Source organism: Sesamum indicum, linkage group LG14, assembly GCF_000512975.1.
Source record: "Sesamum indicum cultivar Zhongzhi No. 13 linkage group LG14, S_indicum_v1.0, whole genome shotgun sequence".
Lineage (NCBI taxonomy): Eukaryota > Viridiplantae > Streptophyta > Magnoliopsida > Lamiales > Pedaliaceae > Sesamum > Sesamum indicum.
Window position 1 is genome coordinate 4,031,606 of NC_026158.1, and position 9,575 is coordinate 4,041,180.

General features: G+C 34.2%; 3 protein-coding genes across 3 annotated transcripts in view; all 3 read left to right on the plus strand.

The window, feature by feature from the left end:
• Positions 1–1,604, plus strand: part of LOC105176934 (polynucleotide 3'-phosphatase ZDP) — a 5,653-nt gene extending 4,049 nt beyond the window's left edge. The window contains exons 9-11 of the mRNA XM_011099917.2: positions 411–532; positions 673–742; positions 1,227–1,604. Coding sequence (XP_011098219.1) covers positions 411–532; positions 673–742; positions 1,227–1,280 — 246 coding nt within the window. The 3' untranslated portion in view covers positions 1,281–1,604. The remainder of the gene's footprint in view (positions 1–410; positions 533–672; positions 743–1,226) is intronic.
• LOC105176935 (rab3 GTPase-activating protein non-catalytic subunit) lies at positions 1,856–5,693 on the plus strand. The gene is made up of 8 exons (XM_011099918.2): positions 1,856–2,426; positions 2,900–3,034; positions 3,265–3,456; positions 3,719–3,780; positions 3,910–4,067; positions 4,824–4,972; positions 5,136–5,282; positions 5,420–5,693. Exons 1-8 carry the CDS (start codon positions 2,055–2,057, stop codon positions 5,603–5,605), a joined length of 1,401 nt encoding a protein of 466 aa, XP_011098220.1. The 5' UTR covers positions 1,856–2,054; the 3' UTR covers positions 5,606–5,693.
• LOC105176936 (peptide-N4-(N-acetyl-beta-glucosaminyl)asparagine amidase A) overlaps positions 8,861–9,575 on the plus strand; it is a 1,760-nt gene continuing 1,045 nt past the window's right edge. Inside the window, exon 1 of the mRNA XM_020698841.1 lies at positions 8,861–9,561. Within this exon, the coding sequence (XP_020554500.1) occupies positions 8,861–9,561 (701 nt within the window). The remainder of the gene's footprint in view (positions 9,562–9,575) is intronic.

The following is a 9,575-nucleotide window of genomic DNA, read 5'->3' on the forward strand; positions in this document are numbered from 1 at the left end:
TGTGTATGTAAATTAATATATTTACCAAAAAAATTCTGGTTTTATTCTCATGAAAACCTTATGTATTTTGCTTCTCACAGTTGTCTTTCGATAAATTATAACTGGTACCTACAACACCCCTGCCTAGAGAAGAATCACCGTACAATATTGCAGAAAAATATTGGTGTGCGAAGAACAGTTTTACAACTGCCAAGAAAACTTTCTTTTCTTCTTCTCGATGAAAATCAAAGTTGCTATATTTCTTGAATGCTACCTTTTCAATGAGCATGTTTTTGGTTTAGGTGCATAAGTGAGTTGGTTTCATTGACGGCATTGGTTTTTTCTCATGTGCAGTGAAGTAATGATCAATCAAAAAATTTAAAACATGAAGGAAAATAAGCAGCTTGTTAATCATGATTAATCAAATGCAGGTTTTCATTGCTTGTGGGCTGAGTTCTGGTAAACCAGAGGATCCCTTTCGCAAGCCGAAACCTGGGATGTGGAAAATTATGGAGATGGAATTCAACTCTGGTCTCAAAGTTGACATGGATCAGTTATTCTTCACTTCCTCTCGCTTCTTAATCTAGGATCTTGTCTTTAAAATTGACTTTTTCTTTTTTATAAGTTTGAGACAAAAAGTTTAATCTACTTCAGAACTTGAGTTAGCAAGTTACTTCTTCTGGTTTTCTGTAGATCCTTTTATGTTGGTGATGCGGCTGGAAGACCAGACGATCATAGTGATGCTGACATAAAATTTGCACAGGTTTGTCCCAAAAATGTTGGGTGTTGAATATTTCGCGATCCAACATCTTTCCTGCACTATATTGAGCAAAATTAATGCATTTTAACTCAAGTTGTCACACTTCTACTCTCCCCTGTTCTTGATCTCATGCTTCACCTTGGTCCCAAATCTGGGAAACAAGCAGTAAGGTGGATACTTTGAGGCCTGGTCACCATAAATTAATTTCAAATCATGTAGCCAAGTATATACCAGAAAACAACGGAACATGGTACTATGCAATATTATTCTCTGCAGTTTTTGCTTTTGTATGTGTTTGCTGCAGTCTTCTTATGTTATTGTTGCTTGTGCTCGTTACCGAGGGATCTTATTCTTGGAATGTGCTGTTCAACAAGTTGTTTTCTTGTCATTGTTATCTACTTGTGCATAATAACTACTCAGTAGCATGTGCGTAGCAGATTGATTTAGTAGATGACAAATATTTACTATGGCCTATGGGTGATTGCAGGCTATTGGACTAAAATTTTACGTTCCTGAAGAGTACTTCATCAGTTCAGATTAGTATTTTGGATTCAATTTCAATATGTCGGAGATCTGGTTATCACTTTCTATGCCGGTGGTAGCAGATGTCAGGAGAGATGCTGAATTTTTATTGCAATGCATTCACATCCTTCACTCCATATCAGGACGCTTGATTCACTTTCATACATGTAAATTATCTTATCTCCCCCGCCACCCACCCATCCATCCAGAGGAGTTAACCTGTGGTAGTAGATTCAGATACATGAATGATTATAATTATCTCATATCTCAGTTTGTGCATTAACACAGGGAGAATCCATTGCTAACCACAAGGAAAAGTTGGGAGAAAAAAGGTGTGTTAGGTTACAATGCCGATGCAACATAGTATTTCTTTTTTCAAGAATATTTGTTTTAATATTGATAAATGATAGAAAATATTATTGGTTTAAGTAATTAGAGGTTAGATTATAAAATTCTTAATTGCATCAACATATTTCCTCAAAATGAAGAAAAATACTAGCGTCAACCCAATAATTTTTTATCTTATTTTATGAGTATACACTTAAGATTCATTTATTTTATTATTTTTATTTAATTATAGAAGATGGCTTATCAAGAAAAATATAGAAATCCAATAAGAAAAGCGATTTATGACTTGGTAAATGCGTTGAATCGTATATTTATCCAAAGTCCAATGCGACATCAGAAAAAGAAAGAAACGCGCGCACAGGTTGCCTGCTTCATTTCTTCCGAAGAAAGACACTAATCTACCGGAATTCCAACCAACGACTATGCCCTGAATTTTCACCTCCAAATGTCTCGCCGCCTCCACACGACGGAGCTTGGATGCATTGCTGGCGAAGATTTATCCGATCTCGGCGCCGGAAAGGAAGGCTGGCTGGTGGATAACCCCACCCTCCTTGTTTCCCTCGATACCCACTCTCTCGCGCTTGCCAACCGTTCCTTGATCCTCATCCTCCACTGGTCACAATCAATCAGCGGGGCACCCGATCCGGACGCCCGCCAGGTCGTTAAGATCCGTCCAGACCTCTCCCCCATCGAGGCTGAATACGTCTCCGCCGTCGAGTGGCTCGTCTTTGACGATGACATCAGAGCCCTCGCCGTCGGGACCTCTTGCGGCTATCTTTTGATCTTCTCTGTGCACGGCTATCTCATTCACAGACAGGTGGAAATCTTAGTTTTGTTTCTTTTTGGGTGGTTCGTTGGTTGCATTTTAGCTGATCAATTGCTCGTTAGGAGTGTAGATAATTGGATAAAGTCTCCATTTATGTCGATGCTATTGAGTAATCAGTAATGTTTGTACCTCTATCTTGAGAAAATGAGTTGTGTGGATGTTTCTTTTGTGTTGGAAATAACGGGAAAGATGGAGATCGAACTTGGGTTGCCATTCTAATTGCAGTTTTTAACTTGTTCTTGCGCTTGCCCCTGAGACAGTGGGATTTTAAGTGTGTATAATCAATGTCCTCCATATTTATGCATGCCAGTACGTCTTGTTGTTTACAATTTAGCATTGGAAATTATGCCCATGAATTGCTAGTACTAAAGTTAATGAAGTGTTTGAGTAGCATATTCATATTGATGTTTGTTTGGCATCTCGTTTCAATTGCTTGTTTGTTAGGATTGGGTTTTATTTCGCAGATTGTAAATCCCGGAAAGATTCTTAAGATAAGAGTACGCGGGACTAAGCAGGATCTGACACAAGATACATCCCCAGAGGAGGTTTGCATAGTAATGCCTGGTGTGATTGCACGTTTTGAAGGATCTGGTATTAAGGTATGTGAATTTTAGTGTTTACCAGCAAGAATCAAAGGTTGAAGATTGTCTTGATGGCCTTTCTTATGTGTACTTGCTTTAAAGTTTGAGAACCCGTGCTTCATGATTCTTCTCTGTCAGCACTGGGAAATTCCTCCCTGTACTATTATTATATTTATGCTGTTGTAGTTCTTCATTTATTTCTATTCTGTATTTAAGTTTTACTTCTTTATATATCCAATGAAATGCAGAATCTGCTGCGCCGGTGGTTTCAAGAAACAGACTCTAAGTTTTGGGATCAGGAGTTCTATGATGCTAATTCAGAGGATTATGGAAATTCTGCTACGAGCCTTCCTTACCAACTATGGAATGTCAGCAAGTATGGATTATGTGCTGATGCTGCTATAACTGGTGTCATGCCCCCACCTTTGATGGAAATTCAGGTAATTGTCATATTAAGTCATTGCATCGATTGGTGATTAGATGGTTTTTACAGATTCCACTTTTTCAGAATTTATTAGATGTAACAGCCAAAATTTGAGAGCGCTCTCTTGTTTTCTCTTTCTGCCTTGAACATTCTACCTTTTCCCTTGGTAATGCTCAGGTGGAAGTTTGTTCTTGTTTGTAATCTTTTGCTTCACGACTTTTGGAAACTTTCTGAATTCATTCTGGTATTTGAATTCAGCTGATTTTATTGTTGGGCAGTCAAGTCAACGTTACTATTGTGCCGTCACTATTGGAGAGGATGCCGTGATATCAGCGTTTAGGTTAGTGGGATTGTAACTCGTTTTAGTTCTAGACTTTCTCTTAAAAGATTTCAATGTTTTCTTGGTAACTTAAGCTGAAGGTTGTTGTCTGTATTTCGTCCATTATGGTTGATTTTTTCTTTCTTGCAGACTTTCGGTGGACAAGAACAGATCACTAGTGGGAGCTATCTTGTCAAAAGTTGTTCCTGCAACATTTTCAACAATAGCTTCATTTTCAAAATTGATTTGGCGGAGTGAAGAAAAGCCCACGAAGAAGCCAGAAGCTAAATCTCAACCATTTGCTCGAGGTTAGAAAGTTGCTTGTAGTGTTGGCTGCCCTATCTGATTCAATGGATAGCATAAAACCCTATCTAGACCCATAGATTAATTCTAAGAGCCATACCCGAACCCTGATCCATTAAAAGAATATATATTAGGTTTGGGTTGGGTCTCTACCTATCAACGCACATGTGTCTATGTACCCAATTTGGACCCAAAATATATATTTATTTTCTTCCATATTCAATTGAATTATTATTTATCAATCGATCTACCTATAAGTGAACAAATCTAAAAATTTTAAGACATCATAACATTATTTATCGTGAAATATTTTCATAACGTTATTTTATAAAGGTATAATAAATGATATATTATTTGTGAATTGGTCTCAAAATTTTGAATTTATTGATAAATTATGGTAAAAATAGAAAATAAAAAAAATTAATTTAATTAGTATGATTTGCAGAAAAAATGGATTTGGAAAAAAAAAAGAAAGAAAGAAAGGAAAATCGGATTTGGGTCTGATCGGACCCAAACACTGTGTCTGATTGGGTACAATGAATTGGGTAGGGTTTGGATCTAAAATAATTTGTTTGGTCCTTTTTTTAACCATTCCACTGACAAGCCTAATCTGATTCACTACCTTTTCCACGTCTCAAAAAGAAGTGATATATAACACTCCATACCATATATTTGCCAATTATAACTATGTTAACAAAGATGTTCTGGCCATTTAAGATGCTTTACTGGAGTTCTGACCAATAATGTCTACTTCTTGGCAGCCTCTCCCCTAACTTGTTTGAAGGATCACCCACGGAAGGGTGAGAAGCTCACATTGTCGCCTAGTGGTACTTTGGCCGCAATAACCGATTCACTTGGCCGTATTTTGCTCTTAGACACTCAGGCACTTGTTGTCGTGCGTTTATGGAAGGTATGTTGACTGTGTATATTACATTATTATGTTTCCAAAAAAGTTTTATAGATTCTAAAATTCTGTCACTTAACATTCGAATTTGTTTAAATTATTCGGATTGCATCCCGAATTCTTATTTCAAGGCCGATGACAATATAACTGACCTTGGTTCCTTTTGCAGGGATATCGTGAAGCAAGCTGCTTGTTTGTGGAGATGCTTGCCCGCAAAGATAAAGCAGCAGCCTCACGTTGGGCTTATGACGAGCACTCAAAAAGTGATTACTGTCTCTGTCTAGCTATACATGCACCTCGAAAAGGAATAGTCGAGGTATATATCTTCTCTTGGATCCCCTCTGTCCTCTCTCTTTGCCTCTGCTTGCCCACCACCTTTGGCTACTAGATGTATTATATGGTGTTGGATTCACTTGCAACGATGGGAGACGACCTAACGTTCTCCTTCTGCAGGTCTGGCAGATGAGAACCGGACCACGACTTCTGACCATTCCATGTCCAAAAGGCAGTAAAATACTACAACCAACATACAGATTTAGTTCAGCAACAGCATCTTCATCATCTTATGTACCTCTGCAAGTGTTCTTTCTGAATGGAGACTCTGGTCAGATTTCACTTCTCAATCCATTCCTTCATTGAGCTTTACTTTACTTTACTTCTGTATCTATCCATTTGTATAGGACATTAAACTTGAATCTTTGAGTCCCAACATCCATTTTTACTTGTTTATCATATACTTGAGCTTGAAATTATTTTTATAAAATAATTTATTTATTTTCTGACACACAATAAATAGAAAATGAAATCTGATAAAATTACAAAAATTGTTCATTTTTATTTTTATTTTTATGCGGTTCACTTCAGATTATGAGAAAAGATAAACAAATATGAAAATAGTATTTGATAATTAAATTTTTATCATTGAATTAAAAACTGTTTTATTATGTGAAAAAAGTAATTGTTTATTATATCTGATTAAAACAAATCATAAGAGAAAAAGAAAAAGTCATCTGAAATTATTTTGTCGAGTTCAATGAGTTTGGAAACGTCTTGTAGCCCAAATCCAAAAACCAAAAAAGAATCAACGAAAACTTGGAGGCTTCACAAATTATTGAGAACATACAACTTAAAATTATGTTGTCCTTAAATTAGATATATTCTAAATATTTTTTAAGAATTATACATATATAATGTGAAAATTATTTATATTTAAATAAATTATATATATAATGCGAGAACTAAATAATTTTGAATTATTACATTAATTTTATGAATAAGTTCCACCGACCTCCCACTGAGATTAGATATCTAATTATACGACCCTATGTTTTTGTTAAATTATAAAAAAATACACTCGTTGAATTTGTAGTTGTAATGTATAATCCTTATCCAGGGACAAAAATTTACAATTACACCTGAGTTAAATTACGTTGACACCCCCACACAATTGGATTTGAGCGGAGATTTACAATCACTCTATATTAAAATTGAAATTCATCATAAAGTTATTATGATCTAGTTTGGTCCAACTGTTGCATAATTATTTATGAAATAATTGGTTGTAGAAAAAGATATTATATTGTCTTAGGATTTTTATTTATAATTAAATATACAAATGTTAAAGGAATTAAAAATGATTTAATAGATATAATGAGTAATTAGATAAAAAATAATTGTGGTGAAATTACATGTTACGAACTGTAGCTTTTATCAAAATATGGTTTTAGTTCTTCTAAAAAAAAATCAGAATGTGGTTTTGGTTTTAATTTAATTTTAAAATAGTTATTGAAAAAAGAATTGAACAACACAAGATATTGCGTCCGCAACCATATCTTTTAAAGGGTATTTTTGGAACACACATGTTAAATTCGACTGGAATCTTATAATTGGAGTTATATGTAAGAAGGAACAAACCTCCGAGATAGTAATTTTAATTTTTGATCTAATAGAGATGCACTTGTAATTAGCCGAATCTTGTGGGCATAGATGTAATTTAGCCAATAAATTCATAAAAATAACATGTTTAAGGGCATTTGGGACTGATGGGAATATATTAGAGATACATTAGAAAGACTAAAATGCCCCCTATCATGAAAGTAAAATATCATAACAAGATAAGAATTCGTGCATTTTTAACTCGTCTAGGGTCTGACCCAAATCGACCTGATCTGAAACCGGGACCGTAGATCATCTTGTACTCGTTAACTCAAGATCATGCCATGTGGATCCATATAGATACAACTATTTTGCCGTATAAATACCCCACAACTATCTTTAAAATGGTACATTATTTATTGCATTCACACCAGCATATACTCTTTTCTTTTGATCGCAACAAATTGATTTTAGTATTAGAGCATTTTTGCTGGAAACTACATAGAACGCCTTACGATTTTTTTATTCTCAGGTCTCAAAACACACAATTTTAAACGTATTCAGAACGAGCTGGATTTCCAACTCGAATCAAGAACATTAACTATTTACCATTCATATATAATTATTACTATTAGTTATGATTTTATTCCCTAAATAATGAACTATTTTAGCCACGTGAGAATTGAGATATGGAACTATATTGATTCTTTAATTAAATAATATTCCAACAATGTCCCAAATAATTAATTTATATATGGGCATGATACAAATATAGTCATGTAGATGTCTAAATATCTTAAATTAACTTATTAATTATAAAAATTCAAATTTTCAGTTAGTACTTTTTTTTAATTTTAAATCCAACACCAACACTCAAATTTAGGCAAATTTTAAGTTGATTAATTAGTTCAATGAAATCCAGTTAAGATACTCAAAATTTAACATAATCCTAACCAACTAAAAAGAAGATTTTCCATATTTAAAATAGGGATAATTACATCTCCATCCCCTAAAATTTAGTCTAAGTAAATATAAATTTTTTATGGTTAAAAAAATTATATCTAGTAATCCTCATATTTCTTGTCGTTCATCAAATAAATTCATCCGTTAGTCTAAAATTTAGATTTTTATGGATCTATTCATTGGACAAAAACAAACGTCAAAAGTATTAAGTGTAATTTTCGATACCATAAATATATATATATATATATATATAACTACACTAAATTATAAGGGAAAACGATATAATTATCCCTTTAAAATATTTAAGATCTTAAGAATTCAAAATTGACTCAAATCAAGAAAAAAAAAATGAAATCCCTCTTCAAGGCCTAATTATTATATGTGGTATTAATAATCAGTATATTAATTGTTATAATGGTCAATGATTGGAATCATAATGTAATTGCAACTCATTTATTAGAAAATCAAAAATCACTTTCGGATATTTGACATTTAACCATCAAATTTTTCATTCTTTTTCTATATCTATTTGATCAAATTAAAATGGAAAATTAATTAATACAGTCAATTCCCTGCAAAAAATAAATTAGTGGTTTTAATTAAAATATTTTACTATTAAAATAAAAAAATTGGAAAAGAAAAATTGCCACCCACCCTCTAATTAGGAAAAATTATATTTTACCATATAAATTATATTCGTTTTTATCTTTGTCATCTAATTTATTTATTTATTTTGGTCAATTTACTATCTCAATTTTGTAAAATTTCACTTTGTCATATACAATAATTTTTTACTCAATTTTTTGTCGGTAAAATATTACATATAGTGTACATGCTAGAAAAGTATTACTATATCACCTTTAAATATTACGTGTGCATTATATATGATGTTTTTCAAAAAAAATTAATAAAAAAAAATTATTTGAAAAAATATAAATTTTATAAAATTAAATTAATAAATTAATAAAAAAAAATTTAAATGACAAAATATAAAAACGAATATGATTATAAATGAACATTTTGCTACACTAATTATATAATTGCTAGTAATGTCATATGGAGAATTCAACTGCCATTCCGCAGATGGCTCCCTCTCAACTCTTTTCCCTCCTCTTCCTCCTCGGCTTCACCTTCCTCCAGCCACTCCTCTCCTCCGCCCACCTCCGCCCTACAACATCCCTTCTCCGATCACATCCTATTTACGAGCACACCTCCTTATATTCCGCCGCCAAGGCCGCCTCTCCGACCACCTACTTCGAAGTCACAAGGCCAATCCCACTTCCCAAAACCAGACCTTGCTCGTATTTAGTCCTTCAACATGACTTTGCGTCCACCTATGGCAAGTCGCCGGTGCTTGCGAACTACAAACCCCCTTCGGACTGCCCATCTCAGGATTTCGCTAGAATTGTGCTTGAATGGACGGCGACTTGCAAAGGAAGGCAATTTGATAGAATCTTCGGAGTTTGGCTTGGCGGGGTTGAGATTCTCCGGAGCTGCACCGCCGAGCCCAGAGCCACCGGCATTGTCTGGACGCTGAAGAAGGACATCACGAGGTACTATTCTTTGCTGATGAAGGAGCAGAGTTTGGCTGTTTACCTGGGAAACATTATTGATAGTACTTATACTGGAGTCTACCATGTGACTGTGAAAATTCACTTTTATCCTGCTGATGAAAATCATGGTCGTAGTGGGATTGTTTCTGGGGCTGATTTGATACTGCCCATTTCTAGAAATTTGCCTTTGAATGATGGGTTGTGGTTCGAGATCCAGA

Bases quoted from the DNA above. Each gene is read 5' to 3' on its own strand.
- LOC105176935 (XM_011099918.2), top strand. From the start codon at position 2,055: ATGTCTCGCCGCCTCCACACGACGGAGCTTGGATGCATTGCTGGCGAA. The intron at 3,035-3,264 runs GTATGTGAATTT...AATGAAATGCAG, and splicing joins TTGAAGGATCTGGTATTAAG to AATCTGCTGCGCCGGTGGTT. The intron at 3,457-3,718 runs GTAATTGTCATA...ATTGTTGGGCAG, and splicing joins CACCTTTGATGGAAATTCAG to TCAAGTCAACGTTACTATTG.